The 19,209-nt window shown below is 39.9% G+C and overlaps 1 protein-coding gene across 2 annotated transcripts in view; it reads left to right on the top strand.

Annotated features, from left to right (window-relative positions):
- Positions 1-6,896: 6,896 nt before the first annotated feature.
- Positions 6,897-19,209, top strand: part of CASD1 (CAS1 domain containing 1) — a 32,163-nt gene continuing 19,850 nt past the window's right edge. The window contains exons 1-4 of one of the 2 annotated variants that reach the window (XM_083826003.1): positions 6,897-7,262; positions 16,753-16,849; positions 17,427-17,547; positions 18,709-18,753. In XM_083826003.1, coding sequence (XP_083682129.1) covers positions 7,130-7,262; positions 16,753-16,849; positions 17,427-17,547; positions 18,709-18,753 — 396 coding nt within the window. In that variant the 5' untranslated portion in view covers positions 6,897-7,129. The remainder of the gene's footprint in view (positions 7,263-16,752; positions 16,850-17,426; positions 17,548-18,708; positions 18,754-19,209) is intronic. The other variant, XM_083826002.1, reaches the window with a different exon arrangement.

The following is a 19,209-nucleotide window of genomic DNA, read 5'->3' as shown; positions in this document are numbered from 1 at the left end:
AAGAGCCCTGCTCCAAAGGCCTGATCTTTCACCACCAAAATCAATTGATATTGTGTATATTTTCCTCCCTGACCTCAGGCAAACATGCCCAGTTCCACCAAATTTCACTCATTTAAAGAAACTGGGGAAAGTAGCCATAACTCTAAAGATCCAGAGTTACATTACGTTCAGTGAGAAATGCCTTTCTGGAGATAGCTTTTTTTAACTGATTTCTCCCATTTCTAATACAGCTACAATATCAAGTGAATACACATTAATTTTTCAGAAAAAGCAGACCTGACAAGATACAGAATAATTTCCAAAAAGTGTATTTTTTCATTGGTGTCCATAGCAGTCAATTACAATTTTTTTATCTACAGTAAAGCTTTGAGTTTTCCATTTCAGCTTTTGTTCCATAAAATAGTCAGACCTTCTCATTTGCACATTTCTTATAAATTATAAATTCCATAGCTCATTCATGAAATACGTGCCAGTTTGACAGTCACCCAGCTCCACTGCCTGAAATATTGCCAGATAACAAGCACAGAGGGCAGAGTGTTGAATGAGGACAGCTTAAAAGTTGCTCTGTGGACCTGAGATATTCTCCACGGCCAGCCAAAGGAATGCTGTGCAGCCCCTCTCCAGCAATATTTAATAACCTGGTCAAGTATTTGCCAAGCAACATAGGTATATTTAATATTTTGGTTTCTGTTTAGGTGAGGTTCTGAAACACTGAACTTCACAAAAGTAGAGGCAATTATACATGAGTGAAACCTCTTGGCCAGCTCTGGGGTCTGAACTTTCTTCCAAATTCTCAAAGGCAGTAGATGTTACTTCATTTATCATCAATACTTAGATTGTCCTTAATTTTCTTTAACCAAACATCTTTTATAACATTGAAGTTTGCCTCTGTCCATTCTCAAGGACCACAGTATTTATTTTCCTTGGCTATCCTGGTGTCTCAGGCATTATTGCAAGCAGTAACATTTACTGTGCTTCTTGCCTTCTTTTCTAAAAGAAAAGCTTTGCTTTCTTGTTCCACCTTTTCACCCACCTTCAGATCTCAAAATGTCTTTCCTTCCTTACACCACTTTTGTGCTTGTGAGCGTAGCTTTGCCAGGAAATCCAGCCATCCTCATTACCTGAGCCTCTTCATGGTGTTCCTTTGATCATTTTCTAGGTTTTGTCTGTTTTCTTGTCAATCATACTCTTTTCTTTGGTATGTTTTGCCCTATATTGATTGCCGACCCCATTACAGACTCCAGGCTTTTAAAACTGAAGTGGTTCTTCAAAAAATAAGGGAATTAGGAGAACTGCTTTACAGAGATGCTATACCTTCACCCAGCATTTATATCAACTGCAGGCTGATATCACTCTTCCCCTTTATTTTTCCTCAGCTTGTGCTGTTTCCTCAAGTTCTTTCTTTCATGCAATCTTTTATTATATGATTATTATATTTTATTATATTATTTTATTTCATTTGCTATATTTCCTAATTAATACATTCTGTAATGTTCTTCCTAGAATTCTCTTGCCTCTCAGCTTCATGTCAAGTTAATCAATAGATGAAAATCCCCTCTTGCTCACACAGGTACCTAGCCTTTTCCCAGAGTTCAGCTATCTAACAACCGTGACAAGAGCGGCCGTTTTAGCAGGATACGTTATGGCTGCGCACCAGGCATAAGCTGCCCGAGACAGTGATGTAGGACTTTTTGAATTCAAGGCTAAGTATTTTTTAATGGACCAGCATCAAACAGACTACTAATGCACCGTACAGAATGTTAATGATGATTAGCGTTAATGATTTTTATTAGAGATTACACTGATAGAGCTGGAAATGATACTCTCTCTCTCTGTTTTAAAGAGAACACGGTAATTACAGGATGACATCTGTACTGCTAGCAGCCAGAAGAAAATGTTCTAATGGTCCCCAAACATGACACAGCTTGGACAGTAGCTGCGTAGGCTTCCAAAGACTGCCCCATAATTATACAAAAATCTGAATTTTAAAGAGACACATCTGGGAGCACAAGGGGGAACCAGGAAGAACAACAATGTGAAAATGAAACATTGATGAAAAAAGAACAATTCAGCTTGGCAATGAGCTAAGTGACTGCCATTTTCTCTGAAATAAGACTCAAGAAAAGAGAAGGAGAAAATAGAAGAGTAAAATAGTACCTCCTGCCAAGAAACTCATATAAATTGAAAATTCTGAACCCATTATAGTGATGAATACAAGGCTTTGAGGATAAGAATCTACGCAGCTGAAATTAAAATTGATTTGCATGCAGAGTTCCCATCTGATCTCAAGCCTGCATAGCTTGGTGATGACCACATTCCATGTTGCCGAAAGGTGCATCCTCTTGACTGTCCTTAATGGAAGAGGAGAAATGACTCAATGATTTGAAATTCGCCTATTTCCATTCCCTGTCTCCATCCCTCCAATCTACTTCTATTTCAGATCCACTGAAACCTGAAATGAAACATAATTAATCCTCATGTTATAGGCTTGCAGATGCATTTATCTCTTAGTGATAAATTAAATATATCCTTTGTGCATGTGATTTCAAAACTACTTGACTTAGTATCAGCTTCCATGTAGTGCAGACTATTGAGGAACTTTATGAGTTTTATAAAATTAGAAATCTATAAAAGCAGTAATTTGTGATAGAATTCCAAGATCTTATGAGGCTGGTGGTGTATCAGTTTCAGCATTTGGCTGAGACAGTACTCGGAGTACACTGCCTGATTGAACAAGTCTTGTTATTCTTTGTACTCCCTTTTCATTAACGCAACCAAATATTTGCAATAGATGGCTACCATGCATTCACATGCCACATGGAAGAATGGTGCTTATGGAAAGATTGATTGCTGTTACAAGGTTGAAAACCCAGTAATTAAAATGTTTGATGTTGTCATTCAGCAAGTACACAAAAGCTGCTGAAGGAAAAGTTGCACTTCTGAAAGTATTACTCTTCCCAGAAATCTGTTGGAGATACAGCTTTGTTTCTGGACTTACAACAAGAGCAGAGCAAACTGACAGTGATGCACAAATTAAATTAAAATCTGATATAGTTTGGAGCATGGCAGATCCTACTGATTGATTATTCAACACGATCTATAAGGTAACATACGGGATCTTCCAGTTACTATGTAGCAAGTGGTGCATTCCTAGAATGATACATAATACTTATATTTTAAAGGTGTGTTATAATTTTTCTTCCTTGTCTATATTACTTGCTATAAAAAATTGTGCAAATTAACTCCACTCCTATAAACAGGTAAAAACTCTGAAGCAAAAATATCATGTGGGAGAACATTTAAATACCACCTCTCAATAATATATAGCCACTTTATCTATTTTTACATGCCTCAGATCCTTGGGATTCAGCATGGGAGGATCCTTGGGAGGACAGCAGCTCTCTCTGGAAGCCACACTTGGCTGTAATGCTGAAAACAGGAGAATCAAAAGAACGAGATCTTCTGGGAGCTAAGCTCATCAGCAAACTCGTATGCGCATGCCCGTTTCAACCTGCAGCACGGAGTTCTTCTTCCATTAGCACTGAGCCTGCCAAGCAAAACAGGAAGCAGTAAAGTAAGAATTATCTCACCTAGATTACAACTGTGTAAATGACATCTGTTCGGTGTAAACTAATTATCTAAATTCAACAGAGGGCAGTCATTCCTAATAGTAAGTCATCGACCATATTCTAATCTACAAGTAACTGGTGACTTTCTTCCACCACTCCTACAGCGGGATTTCAGCTAATGAGTTTAAAACTGATTGATTCTTTCTAAGTGGCTGGAGCTAGATGAGATGAACCTCATCTCTCCTGATTGTTTTATTATATTGACACATAAGGGAAATAGCGCTCTGGTAAACCACAGTAACATTTTTAGCTTCTGTCATTAGTGACCACACATAACACCGCAGCCTCTTATTAAAATAACAAATTCAGTTAAGCCAAGGCTTCTACATCTGTAGAAAACAGAAATATGAAATCTCTCCTGTGGCTGTTCACTCTCCATATTCACAGTCATTACCCAATTTATGGAGCAGTGTCACACCTCCTCTGGCTCTCAAATGAATTGCTGCTCAGTTTCTGAGTCTTTTCTCCATGACTGCTCCAGGTCTTACCCTCCCAGTGACGACCCTGGGTGCTTCCACCAGAACAAGCAGGAAGCCAGCGCTAAGCATCTGAAAAACAAAAGATGAGGTTTGACTAAGAAGAGCTAGCATACTTCTGGTTTACTTCCAGCGTACTAAATTTATCAGCAGACAGGAAAATAAAGTAGGTGTATAATGGAAATTATAAAGCTTCTTCTAGATAATTCATGTCTGGAGTCTGTTTCATGGGGTAGTTAGCAACCCCTAATTAGCCTCTTGAATCACGCCTTTTATATACAGTGGGTTTGGTGTGAATTATATGCAATGATTCCAAATTCAATTAGCTTGTGAGAAGCAAGGGAGATACCTGTAAGAAGAAAAACTGCAGTCACGCAAACCACTTTGAAGTCATGGCACTTTAGCCAAGAGCTTCTGACTGAAATGAAGGAGATTACTCTTGTCAAACAACATCTACAAAGGAACAATGAAGCAAAAGCAGATGTTTTGCTTAAATGCACTTCAATAGTTAATGTAAACAGGTGGATAAACTTAATGAAGATATTTAACCTTCAATAGTCTCAGTATTCATTGGTACAGTCGTAAAATAATGGAGATGTAATCCACAAGCAGGGTTTTGGGGCATCACTGAAGAAAGTGTTAGTATTTTAGAGCAGGTGAGGACTGCCATTTTACATTCAGGGGCCAGGGGCCAATCTGAAACAGCCCTCAAAAGGCCGTGGGACAGAATTTCTACTCCTGTCTGCTGTGATCTTCTGAGATATCTATAAACAAAAGCATGTTTATTTTGTTACCTTTCTAATTTCTGCTGTTCTTTCATAAGAAGCTAATTTAATTGCAGATCAGTGAAATTCTCCAGAGAGACAATTGTGCAGTAAGAGATTAATTCTTTTTTAATTTGGGGAGAAAAAATTAAATCTCCCTGTTCAGGCATTGCAGCGACCCTAAATGAAAAGATGAGTTAGCGCTCTGGGAGCTCCAGTTGAACTCTGTGTTTTCTGCATCTACGTTGCTTTTAGCAGTGGGGCTGACTGAAGTGCATGTTGAGAAGCTGCACTCACCGTAACAAGAGCACCATGCAGATTTACAATAGAGCCAGGAAACTTAACACAGTTATACCAAAAAAAGACAAAGGCTGAAGTACCTATGGTTTGGTTGGATGAAAGGTCTATTTGAATATGAATAAATATTATGAAAATAAATGAAGAAGAATATCTGTAGTCCTAGATGACAGCAGGGAATGATACACATTGTAAGACTGTTAAGAATCATTGGGTAACAATGCAAAAAGTTACAGAAGCTGTTAAAAAGATTAAGTTGCTTATTGAAGTCTAAAATGCTTGCATCTGCCACTTAAATGTATGTGAAACAATGAGAACAAGGAAAGCTAAAACTAAGAATAATATTTTAAGAAATAATAAGGTTTACTCACAGTAAGAGAGCTTTGAAAACATGGCTTTTTGAATGTTGCATGACCAAAAAAATAATACACAAATTGGAATTTTTCATTTGTGGAGTAAAAGGATCCATACCACCACCAGCTTGATAGTATCTGTCCACTTGGGAGTTTACCTGGTACCTTTTTTTTCCTCTCTCCCTGAGAGAATAAATCTGAGTATTCTAAAATAGTAATGTGTATATAACATTTTAAAATATGGCTCAGAAACTAAATGAAGTAATAGACTGAGTTAAATAGAAAAAAATATAAATTACATGCTGGCAGATAGTACTGGGTGGGTGGAAATGGCATATACATTGAGTATATACTGACAGTGCCCACTCAAAGAATAGTTAGAACTCAAATCTTGTATGTGCATTAAATTATGTTCGCATGATGTTCTTCTGTTCTTCAGGTAAGACTTGAAAATAAAACTTTGCTTGCAGTGTGTAGACTTCCTGGTTTTAATTGTTTAATTTAATGGTGTTTTTTTGTTTGTTTATTTGTTTGTTTTTTGTTCTCCATATATTATTAATTCTGCTTTCTTTTCCAATTTTTTCATGTATTACCAACTATGAATTATGAAGTTGCAAAATTTCCAGAATAGCCTTTGGGGGATGACAGGAAAATGGAAGGATGGTGAAATGAAAACCGTACTTGTCGCTGTTCAAAATCCCAGTATTTCATCATCAATATTTACATGCTCAGTAAAAACAAACAGAACAAAACCAAACAAATAATAATAATAATAATAAACAAACATTTCCAGTAACTTTTTTTTAGCCGGTGCTAATGACAAGGGTTCTGAGATGAGACAGTAACTGTCAAAACCAGCTGAGCGCGGTACTTCATCATGAACCTGAGGCCCGATGACTGCTCCATGTTTGTTCCCAGCATTTTTGCAGACATGTACTGAATGCTTTCCCGAGTTTCTATTTCTGTCCCTCCTAACTTTGGTCACTCCGTGCTGTGTAACCGCAGCTCCTGCGGCTGCGGGTTGCGCGGGAGGCCACACCGCAGCCCTGTTTCAGGACTTGACCTGCTCCCTGGCATCTTTTTCCAGGTATGACTGAGGTAGCTCACTGTGGAGGCACACGGGTGTGTAAGACTTCAGCATTCCCCTCACAACACACTCCTCTTTCCCTCGTGAAACTGGTAGATCTGAACCGCGCCAGCTTCCCTGCGGATGACCGAACGTCCTGACACAAGCTAGGAGAGGAGAGGCGAGCAACTACAAAAAATAAAATTAAATCAAATAAATCGTCGGGTAGCCACACACCGCGGCACGGCTCAGAGCCCCGCTGCGGGCTGAGGCAGCCCCGGCGCCGCGGGGCGGGGAGCCGGGAACAGGGGCCGCCCGCTGGCCGAGGAGGGGAAGCGGCGACACCGGGAGGAGGAGGAGGAGGAGGAGGGGGGCGGCAGCTCCGCCCCGGCGGCGGCGGGGGGTCGGGCTCCTCTCCGCCGTGCCGGTGGGGACGGTGGCAGCCGGCGGCGGGGGCTGCCTCGGCCGCCCGCGGGGCCCCAGTGCTGCTCCGCCGCGCCCGCCCGCCCGCTCGGCCGCGCACTGTTGTCATGGAGGAGCCAAGATGGCGGCCCTGGCCTACACCCTGGGCAAGCGGGAGATCAACTACTACTTCAGCGTGAGGAGCGCCAAGGCGCTGGCGCTGGGCGCCGTCCTGCTCCTCACCGCCTGCCACGCCGCCTCCCGCCGGTACCGAGGTGAGGGGGCGGCCGCGGGGACCGCCGGGGAGCGGTGGCCATGCGGGCAGGGGGCCGGGGCAGGGACGGGTCCCGTCCCGGAGCGGGGGAGCACCGGGCGGCTCCCCCGGGCTTGCCGCAGGCTGGGCCAGCACCTCCGGGCCGGGCATGGGACCCGTGGGGATGCGAGGGTTGTGCTCCGAAATGCTGGGGCCTTGTCTCTGTGTGTGTGTGTGTGTGTAGGGGCTGAGCTGGTGGAGGTGAAGTTGCAGGGGACAGAGCAGCTTCTTCCATGCTGCGTTCCCCTATATGAAGATTAACGGCCTTTACCTAGCAGTTACGGCCATTAAAATGTTAATTGGTGTAAGGTTCTGTATACCTCTTTCTGGTGGAGGTAGCAATGCCTTTTGGGTTTTACGTGTCGTTAGGGGTTGTGGAGAAGCGGTGAGTGGGACGCGGTGGGCAGGGGGGTGCTGGGTTTCTGCGCTTTGGGTGGTGGTGGTGCCACGGCTGACAACTTGGTGAGCTCTGCAAGTAACGTGAGAGCTGTCGCAGGACATCCGTTCCTGGTTCGGAAGAAATGGAGTATGTTTCTCTGCTTAAATCAAAAAGTTTATCTGAAGACAGCTGGCTACAGTTCTGTTGCAGGACAACTGGTGTCATTGTATCGCAACGCTCCTGACCCCTGTTCAAGGAAGACAAGGCTGAAACAGCTCATTGTGGAAATAGAGAAGGTGGCTAGGGAGCCTTTACGGATACAGCTCTCAAGATTCACCCTCTAGCTCACGTCAGTAAAGCTAATAAACTGAAGAGCGCTAAGTTGCGAGACATTGAAGTATGTACTGACAGCTAATGGAGCTCAGATGTGACAACACTAAGCTTGCTTGTTGTGCTCTGTTCCCTGTGGCTTAAGTCAGTCTCAAAAGTAGATGGAAGGAGGGTGCAAAACATGATACTTTTTTTTTTTTTTAAAGGGGGAATTCTAGTGTGACCTAAGAAAACGAGGACTTCCATATTAAGCAAATTAACAGGAAGGCACACTATGCATAAATGTAATACATGATGGGAGACCTAATAAGGCTGTTGAGTCACAAATTGAAAAAAGATAGCGGTTTACAGGCCTTTATATAAGTTGATACAGTCGGTATGGATTTTCACACAGATTTCAGGAAGTTCATTCACCTAGAGCTTTTAGTTTCTTTAAACTATTATAGGGTGAGAGGTTTTCTCACTGACTAATAACTGTTTAAGAAAGAAACAACAGAGAATACAGAGCTATCCAGTTTGGTCTCTGTGAGCAGATAGCATTCAAAGCACATAAATGGTTTAGAAAAGGAGGGTTGGGCATTTATAGCAGATACAAAAGTTTTTGGGGTAGGTAGAAGCGGAGGTGGTTGAGAGAGAATTTTTCAACCCTTCAGTGATCTTGAACATCTGACGTTCAGCAAATTCATGAAAAAACAGAAGATTTCGATGTGATACCGTGTAGCTAAAGCTAACCTGTGTCTTGCTTATTGTCTGTGGTGCTGGTCACCACCTTTTAGTAAAGGTATAATCGAAATTGAAAACATACACAAAAAAGCCATGCAAATGATCAGAAGAATGAAATGGCAGTAATGAAACATTAAAGTTTTGTAGCCTGGATGGAAAATGAGTAAGCTGATAATGGTTTCTAATATTCTGAATTATATGGGGAAGGTAAATTAATTGTGATTTGTTTCATAACACAAAAAGAACCAAGTGAAAAACAAAATTAGCAGGTAGTACCTTTCAAAACAATCAGAATGAAGCACTCTTTCCACACAAGACATAAGTATGTCTTGAAGCATGCTGCCAAGATTTTATACTATAAATCCTCCCCAAAAGGGTTATACCAATTTGTGGAAAGTGAATCAGGTGGTGGCTGCAAACCTGCTGCCATTTTTAGAAGAGAGGCTGGGCCGTGCCAGGGGAGGGATCGCTACTTGCCGTGCTTTTTTACACAGTCTTTGAGCATCTGTCATTGGCTGCTGTCAGGAAGAGGAGAGCAGAAAGACAAACTTTCATGTGAACATATGTTCTGCTACAGTGCGTCAAAGAAATTAATAATGAATTAACCATGTGTGTGTATACTGCTGCTTTTCTGTAGATGCCTGGGAATATGGGGGAAATAAAAGAGAGCTGAATATAAGTAACAATTGGTGAAATCGGTTTTGTGGGAGGTAGCTTATATAGCGGTTTTTGTTTGTTTGGTTTTTTTCCCCCCAAAAGTTGGATCTTTAGGTTATCAGTTTCTTCGGATATTAAAGTTTGTACATTAGTTGAAACAGCACCTTCCTGATTAACAGGGAAAACGAGAGAGGCATTTTTTGGACAATTCAGCCAAAGGGAGAAAACCACAAATAATGTGTATAACCAGACAGGGAATGCTACCCACAAAGAAGGTTGGTCAGTAATTAATCCTTTCTGTGGGACAAGCAAGGGCATGTTAAGCTTCTTTACAAGATGGTAGTTGTTTTTAAACTGGATTTTTTATTTACTTATTTATTGTTTTGTGGAGGAAGACATTCTGAAATCGGTAAAGGCATGTAAAGACTGCTTCTTTCATACATACTCCTTTTTCTCACTCTGCAGTACTCTACTCCAAAGTAGGAGTGAAAGAATTAATATTTAGATTTTGTGTGTTCGTAGTGTGCCTGTAATTCTCAGATTTCATTTGTGACAATCGGATGCTGTAGTTAGCCTAGTTTATTCTGCTCAGATTAGAAACCTCTGTTATGCAGACTGGCATCTATTTTTCTTCTCCAACTGTAATCTTGAAAAGTTCATGAGGCATTAATTAAAGTTAAGAATAGGCATACACTTTATGAAGTGGTTGTTTTTGTTCTGCTTTCCTTTGGGAGAGCAAGACTTTACTTAATGTTTCTTTGTTTTGTCTGATTATGTTTACGTATAATGGTTTGGGCTAACTGTAGCCTCTTGTGCAAATACATATTTTAGATAGGAGCAGCTCACTGTATGTCCCAGGAAAACTTGCTCATGTGAATGCTACTTGTATGAAAAAATGTCAGACTGTAGGTGTGATAGGTCAAATTCATGATTGGGGAGACTATTGCATTTAGGGGTCACCTATGTTTTTTGCAAAACTTTAAGTGAATTAAGAGGAATTAAACTGTCTTTAAGTTGCATACAGCTTCTTCAAAAAGTTAATTGGACTAAATACTTACATGATATCCAGTAAAGTTAGGGCTGTGCGTTTTTCAGGTATTAGCATATTTCAAAGGTACAGTCTTACAGCTGTAAGAATGGAAATATGTTTTATTTAAATGTTTGCATTCTTAGAATCATCATTGGATGATCAGATTTTAAACTATGTTTTTATTTTGAATAATAGTGCACAACTGGACACTATTTCAATTTCTTTGAAACAGAGAGCATGCCTTTTAGAGAAGGTATTGTCAGTCCTGGTGTGTAGTGTGAATGAGGACTTTGAAATTTCACAAATTCAGTGGAAAAACATGATTTTGAAAATCTGATTTTTCGGAGGATAGCTTAAAAAAAACACAAAGGAAGATCTTAAAAAGAACAGTCTGTGGTTTTTGTGTAGAATGACTAATTTTATTTATTTATTTATGTGAGATCTCATTAATGGTTAAGAAGAAGGTGCCTTTCCAGAGGCACCAACTGGTGTGTAACCTCCAGTTTATGGTTCTGGCTGCTGTTTCCATCTTGTTTTAGTCTCCTCTGTTCCCCCCACTCAAATTCTACTGTTTTGTCTGAAGAAAGACTCGGACATAAGTAATGCTCCTCATGGGTTTTAGGAGCTTTCTGTGTTGCTTGGGGAAATAGTAAGATGTGCAGTATCTAGAGCTGGGAAAGAAGGCATACCTCCATGCCCTCAAATATTACCTCTATATGTTTAAAATTAATTTTTATACTATGTGTGATGTTTGGAATGCAACTTCAGTAAAAGCCCTGTAAGACAGGATAGTTTCATTTGTGGGCAGTTTCAGCAGAGTGTAGAGCTGCTAAGCTTTGCCCGTGATCTGAAAACACAGAACATGCTCTGCTATGAAAAATGATAAGATTCTCAGTCTTGAAAACAAATGGCTTAGGAAGGATTGATAGTGGTCTGTAGATCATGGTGGATGTGAGCGTGATCTTTCCTTTCCCATACAAGACCAAATAAAATTAGTAGAAACCATGTATGTAAAATAATGAAAGGCAGGTGGTTCTTAGAGCAGCAGCTGTGGGCATGGAAAATGCCTGTAGAAGGATGCTGTGAAGGATAAAAAATTGAAGAGAAGATAATGTGACTTTGTCAGAAATAAATCTGTTGAAGGTTTTATAAAATATGTAGAAATCATCTCTAGCTCAGGAAGTTCCTGGACTGAACATAGTTGGAATAAAATTAGGCAAGAATATTATGTATGCTCTTCTTCGTCCTTTGTGGCCTCTGCCGAAGACAGGATACCAGGCTGGTCTGACCATGAATACCATCTTTATTTTCCTCTGCATCTTCTTCAGTGTCAGTTAATGGGTTTCAGAGGGAGTGGAATTAGTGGTGGCTTTTCCTTTACATGCCTCACACTTACGTCACTTCGATACATCTTGTAATTTTCATCATGTGCAAAGTTGAGGTTCTTATAGCAGTAACAGTAATAACTGTAAGTCACCTTTCTCATAATCTAATCACAAGCCACATGAGCTTGGTAGCTTTTAAATTCTTCATGACAGTTTCATTTTTAAGCAACTTCCTAGAAATGAGGTGGTGTAAAGAAGTGAATACGTTGGAGACAAATTCAGTTGCTTGAAAGTCAATGTACTGAAACAGGTTTTTATTTGACGTGATTAAGAAAAACCAAAACCAGTCATCTTGAGTTTCTGGTTTCTATTCGGAAGATAACTATGCAGCAAATCTGAGCTATGCCAATGTATTTTAAAAGTAGGTGAAGATTCAGTTTTGCACGTCATCTGCTGCGTTCAGAGCTACTTCTGCAGGAATTTTGGCAGCAGGATCAGCAGCTGTCTTGTTAAGTAGCAATGGTTGGAAGAGGAGGAGAAATGCATTGATAAACTGCTTCTAGAAGATCTTTTCTTTAATCTGCTCTGCGACAGCACCGTGCTGACCAGTGAGACAAGCGCCGACTGGAAGAAAAATCTGTATTGCTGACCTGGAGCGACCTGTACGGGTTGAAAAACAGGAGAGTGATAGAGACTGTGTTTCTGGAAATCTCTGAGATCAGCCTACACCTACAGCCTAGGTCTCACTATGCTGAGAGAGCTCCTTGAGGTGTTCAGAGGCACGTGGTCCGCTGCGTCTGGCAGTTTACCGCATCCTGTTGCTGCTCGGTAATTAATCAGTTTGACACGGATAGTGCATGTGCGTTGTGATTATGAAGTGTCAATTTGATTTGTGGTACCTCAAGGATTTGCTTGAGAGGTTGTTGGTGAATTCAAGGGAAATCATGAACTACCCTGGGACAAGTGATGGCCACTTGACAAAGTGACATTTTCATGACAAAAATTAGGAGTTTATCACTGAATGTGTATATTTAATTTAAATCTTAAAATACGTCTCCTATGCTTCAAAATCTGCCTGACCAAGAGTTTATCGTGCATGTTAGCAGTGTTATGTGTGGGTTGCTCATGGAGAACCGACATAAACCCAAAGCTATGATTCTGAGATGTTTACCCAGACACTTTCCAAAACTGTTATAATTCTTCATGTTATTCCAGCTTTTTTTAGTAGTGATGATGCCCTAGGAGTGGTAAGTAATTAAAGGGCCAGGAAAGGAAAGAAGCCTGTTTTGTTGCATTTCGAAGTAAGGCAATGAGGAGCCTTAGATAGTTGTATGTTACAATACTTGATTTTGTTACCATCACTGAATTTGGTTGAATAAGTGAGGCAAGGAGTAGCAGTTGAAAGACAGTCTGTTCTGCATTCCCGTGTTCTGATTTTCGTGAAATTGGATAGAAGGAGTTTCAAAGAGGAAGATAAAGACGGAAGATGTCTTCAGCTGCCAATTCTTCCTTCCCTCAAGCTAATTTTGTTTTGCTCCAAGAAACAGCATATGTGAGGTGCGTTGTCTATACTTCTGCATCTGAGATACTCTGCACATCCTAAGTAAAAGAGAGAGTTTTGGAGTCAGAAAACTCAAGAGTTTTGGGTGTCAGCTGCACTTCAAATGAGCATTTTGTTTTATGCTTTTCAGCCTCATAGATGGGAACCTTACGTTTTATTTTTGTGGGAGGACTGGGAAGGAGCAGGCAGCTAAGAATCAGCTTACAAATCATTATTGCCAATGTTAATGCAAGAGATTTCTGGTCAGATCTGTGATCCTGGCTCTGTATTTGATGGAAATACAGATGTTCACATCATTCATGTATTCTTTAATGCTGGTTTGCCCTGTCACATTAAAAGGCTTATTTTTGCTGGCTGATAAGTCTCTTTCCAGACACTGGGATTGGAAGAGGGATTGTTAACCTTTTAACTTCAATACTTGTGGAATAAAGGAAAGTAATGCTGTTGGGGAAGGAAGAGAAGAAGGTGTCATCTAGTGACGAGCAAAGCCTGCTGGGCACTCCCTTCTTTATCTTGTAGTTATTCCCTCGAGCACATTGGAAATGTTGGTGTTGTCATCTCCCGGGTTTCCATGTTCTTCATCACCCCTGTTTGAGGAGTTACTTAAGGAGAAGGGCTCATATGTCCATGGGGGTTCATTTTATTAATTTGTATTGTTAATTTTATTAATCTGTATTTTATTGAACTTTTTCGTGGGGAAGCAAGAGAGGATTCATGCCTTCTTTAATACTTCTTGCATGCTGTAGAAAGCAATTCATTGCTTTCACAGACCAAATACTTTAAATAATTTCATGGATATTTATGGGGGAAATATACTTTTCTGGAACACAGTGGAAAACATTAAAATAATTGTATTTCAGTAAAGTCAATGCTTTGAGTGTAAGCAGTGAACGTTCAAACTCCAAGAGTGGAAACTTTTCAACCGTTAATCTCGCTCTTTGTTGCTGTTGAAGCAGCAATATTATAAACTATAATTTTAACTTTATGGTGTCAGCGTAAACCCTAAACTTTAGTGTATAGGGTAAAGTATTTCCATAGATATGAACAGGCCAGAGTTGGACTGCTGAGAAACTGCAGTACCAGCAGGCGGTTGCGTTAGCCCCCAGAAGGGGCTGTCCCACCTCGTTCAGCCTCTGCCCCTGCTCTTGTGCTTCTAGGCATTGCGTAGTTTTCAGGATTTTACTCCTGAGGAAGGGAGATCCCTTTAGTTAAGTTGCAGGACAGATGAAAAGTATCAAGTGATTGTTTTCTGAGTTTTCTTACCCATAAATGTAAATGTTTATAGTAAATTTTTTTTTCAATATAGACGTTATTATCACAGTTTCTTCTTAGTGTTGGGAAATTATGAAAATAAGAAGTCGTTGTAGCAATTATCCTAAACACTTAACTAAAAAAAAAAAAAGTTGATTCAGTGCATATGAAAATTAAATAGCTTTGACTGTGATGGTATCACTGTAACATAGGCTACGTTTTCTTATCAGAATTTTGCACAGAAAGTCCTTGTTTATCCAGTGTACTTTTTATTTTGTCCTTATTCTTTTTCTTTCTTGGTTGAGCTGTGGCCACGTGGAATCACAGAATCATTAAGGTAGGAAAAGCCCTCCAAGATCATCTGGTCCAACCGTCCCCCTACCACCAATGTCACTAAACCACGTCCCTAAGCACCACGTCCAATATTTCCTTGAACGCCCCCAGGGACGGTGACTCCACCACCTCCCTGGGCAACCCGTCCCAATGCCTGACTGCTCTTTCTGTGAAGAAATGTCTCCTCATTTCCAACCTGAACCTCCCCTGACACAACTTGAGGCCATTCCCTCTAGTCCTATCACTAGTTACCTGTGAGAAGAGGCCGACCCCCAGCCCCCACACTTTCAGGCAGTTGTAGAGATCAATGAGGTCTCCCCTGTGCCTCCTCTTCTCCAGACTAAACAACCCCAGTTCCCTCAGCCGCTCCTCACAGGACTTGTGTTCCAGGCCCTTCACCAGCTTTGTAGTCCTTCTCTGGACACGCTCCAGGGCCTCGATGTCCTTCTTGTAGTGAGGAGCCCAAAGCTGAAAACAGGACTCGAGGTGCGGCCTCACCAGAGCTGAGTACAGGGGGACGATCACCTCCCTGGTCCTGCTGGCTGCACTGTTCCTGGTACAAGCCAGGATGCCGCTGGCCTTCTTGACTACCTGGGCACACTGTTTGAGCACATGAGAAGTGATACCATGGCTCTGTCTCTCTTTCCTGAAAATGTTACTGTAGTACCACTGATATTTTACATTTAGGATTGTGTGCTGAAATGGGGTCAGCAGTGCCTCATAAATTCCCACTCCGACAGACCTCAGACATCACCCTGCTGATGTCTCTTTCTGTTCGCCCTAATTTGCAGATCAAGATAAAGCTTCAGATTTTCTCTTAGTAGTTGAGATAGAAAGTCTGCCTGTTTCATTATGTGTAGCTTCCAGCAGCTCTAAAAGTTGATAAAAAATGCTCCCTTCTTCAGAATTAGTGCCTGCAGGTTACAGTGGAGTAAAAGAGCAGATTTGCATTTATTGGAAGTCAATTTTTGACAGGAAGCGTGAACTAGGGGCTGTGGCACGTAGTTTCTGCACAAGCTAGCACAGGTACTCGTGTTTCATTCACCGTTTTCCTGTTTGTCGTGCTCTGAAAGGCCAAGTATGGCAAAAATGTTGGAGGGCGACTCCTCTTGCAGTGAGCAGCGTTCAGCTGCCTTGAGTTTGTGTGGCAGCAATCGGGTACGTTTACTGGGAGATAGTCACCGATTTCATAAATTAGGTATTTTATTTATATGAACTTTAAAAAGTGACCTGAAATCACCACCCACAAGGTGATTAATTGTAATTAGTGTAAAACTTCTGGACTGGAAATGGTAGCTGCAATTCAGAATCATCAGCAAAATCTTGTGTAAATGTTTTTTGTTTTGCCTGTTAACCCAGCATGTAATTTCAGCTGTTCCAAGCTGACAGCTGCATCTTAAACAAGGAGAAGTAATAGACTTTCTTTTTTTTTTTGAGCTCCATGTTCTGTACAATATGCAGTGTATGGTAATTCTGTGTAGAACATTAAAGAATTAACAGCTTAATATAATAAAATTTCATATATATATATATATATTGTGATAGTAGATAGCATAGTTGATTGGCATCTTTTAGTGGAAACACCATGCTAGGTTACAACTTCTTTCCAACAGCAGAAATGGGATCATGAACGTTTTGTGGACAGAGGAATGTTTTACAGAGAAGTGTGGTATAATAAGGGAGAAGGCGATTTGCAAAAAATTGTGCAAGACCTTTTCGTAAGTTAAATTTGGTTACTGCTGTTGCTTGCTTCCATTCTTTTGTGTTTCAAATATTGTCAGATTTATTTATTTATGTTTAGTAGCAGTGGGGTTTTGTGACTTTCATGTGTCTGAATTCTAATCTTTATTTAATATTTTAAAGGTGATGATTCATGTGAGTATCTTCTGTCCAGTGGAAGATTTCTTGGAGAAAAAGTATGGCAGCCCCACAGTTGTATGATGCACAAGTATAAAAATAGGTAAGGAAACTCTTCCTTCGTTCATCTGCCTGGAAAGAAGAATAATTATTGTTCAACTGCAGTTGAAATTGTTTCAAATGTTTTTTCTTATCTAGGCTTTCACAAATAGGCAACATTTATCAGAAGAAATTTTTGTTGTTGTATATTATCTGTGTATCTATAGTGTCTACCACATTTGTGCTTCTATATTAAAATACAAATAAATGTTGTTGGTAGTAGTACTGATACTTGTCATGAAGAGCCATCAGACAGTGCAAGAGATGGCGTAACTTTGTATGTCCCTTTCAGATTACTGGAAGGGAAAATACTGTCCTGATTTGTAGAATCCCAAGTAGCTAAATGTGTACTAAAAATAATCTTCCCTTGAGGAATTGTATGATTTGTTTTTTTCTGTAAAAAATCTGTATGCAAATTACTGTAAACCTTTAATTATTTCATCATGTTTAAAAGACTTACCATTCCTTAGAGCTGGATATAATATATGCAATTGCCTATATTGTTCTATAGATTTCTCTGAAGATTTTTTTTTTCTATTATAAATTTCCTGTAACACAAGTCTTGCTGTTTTGTTTTACAGTGAAGCAAAAAATTGCCTCATAGACAAACATATCGTGTTTTTAGGAGATTCTAGAATTCGACAGCTGTTCTATTCATTTATAAAAATCATAAATCCCCAAGTCAAAGAAGAAGGAAATAAGGTGAGGTGGTTTATTTTGATGTTTTTGTTTCTTTCTTCTATTCCCGATTCACGTCTTAATTCTTCTCTGAACTTTAAAAAATAAAAATAATAACAACAAAAATCACGCAAGAAACTGCACTGTTTGCTGGCCTAGCCACCAAGAAGAAGAACCACAAAATGGCATTCTGGAGAAGAGCAAGATTAGACTAAGATAATTGTTTGAGTACTAATGAGATGATTGGAAGTCTGAGAAATGAACTGTCAAGCTTGAGAGAAAGCTTGTGGCAGTCTGGGAATAAATAAATGAAGCTGACTTCTCCCATTGCAATTTAGGCTTTGTATCTGGCTTCTTGATGAGAAAATGATTGTTTCATTGTGTGTTTTGAAATAGTAGTAATTCATGGTTTACAATTTGTCATTTTTTATGTCAGTTAAATTGCTAAGGTAATCTGCCCATAAAATTCCTTGGGGCAATGACAGATTTCCAGGTCTAACTTGAGGCTAAAACTGAAAATAGCTTCTGGTCTCACCTTTGTTTTGATATCTGCCGCAGAGATTCTTGCGAGATGGAGAATGTAAACTACAGCCTGCTGTAGTGGAAGCAGTAGGAAAGGATTTAGCTGTACCACTTGCTGAACAGAATACCGATTTACATTGTTATATCATGTTTCTTAGGTCTCTCTCTTCTTGGGTGTATGTATAAATGTGTTGGAAAAGACACACTCAACTTTTAACTGTAGATCAGATTTGTCAATTAGTTATTGCTTCTGTGGTTTAGAAGTGCAAGCTGGCACCTTGGCCAGTGGACAGCATGCAGTCTCTTTGACTTCTCAAAAGAAGACATTTGACTAATGGAAAAACTTTTCTTTTTTTTTTTTTCCTAGTCTGTTTGTTAGGTCAAAGTTACTGCCTAAAAAATGGGGTGAATTCAGCATCTGTGAGATGTTAGAGTGCTATAATTAATTTAAAGCTGAGAGGTATCTTTTGTCAACATTTATAAAATCAAGATCTGTTTCATAAACATTTTGCATGAGTATACTGACAAGTTTATGCAAGAAAAATCCTTTCTACTGAAGGTAACGCTTTGGGTGAGAGCAAATTAACATACGAATGTAGTTTTTTTCTTCTCAAAGTTTGTTTTACTTTGTTTGTATTGTGTTTTTTTCTTTTCTTTTGACAGCATGGAAATATCCCTTTTGAAGATAAATCTGCTTCAATTAAAGTGGTAAGCTTTTATCTGGCATTAAATTGCAAGTCATAATAATGCATATATAATTTCATACAAATTGCAGTCAGAGATGGATTTTTCAAGTTTCCACAAGTGCTGAAAAGTAAAAGAAGTTTTAGAGTATCAACATTCTTTATAGGTCTTGAACAAAATACGTCGGAGTGTATCTCGACACATTATATTTTGTATAAGATTGAGAGACTTTGGCTTTGAGTACTTGTATTGAGTGATGGCTTTGGGCATAAGCTCTGGAAGTGTGTGTAATTTTTCTTTTTGTCAGATCTTGTAAGTTGGCTTTTCCAAGAGTATTTTTTTGCCAGGAAGCTTACTCATTCACAGCTGTAGGAATATGTATTGGACTAACTTACTTGGAGTGGTAGTTGCAATAATTGCCATCGAGCTCTCTGTGCTATCCCAACAAGTATCCTTGCCACTGTTTCTGCATAGAGAAAT

Source organism: Anser anser, assembly GCF_964211835.1.
Source record: "Anser anser genome assembly, chromosome: 2".
Classification (NCBI taxonomy): Eukaryota; Metazoa; Chordata; class Aves; order Anseriformes; family Anatidae; genus Anser; species Anser anser.
Note: the sequence above shows the minus strand (reverse complement) of the source record. Positions and strands in the feature narration are given on the sequence as shown.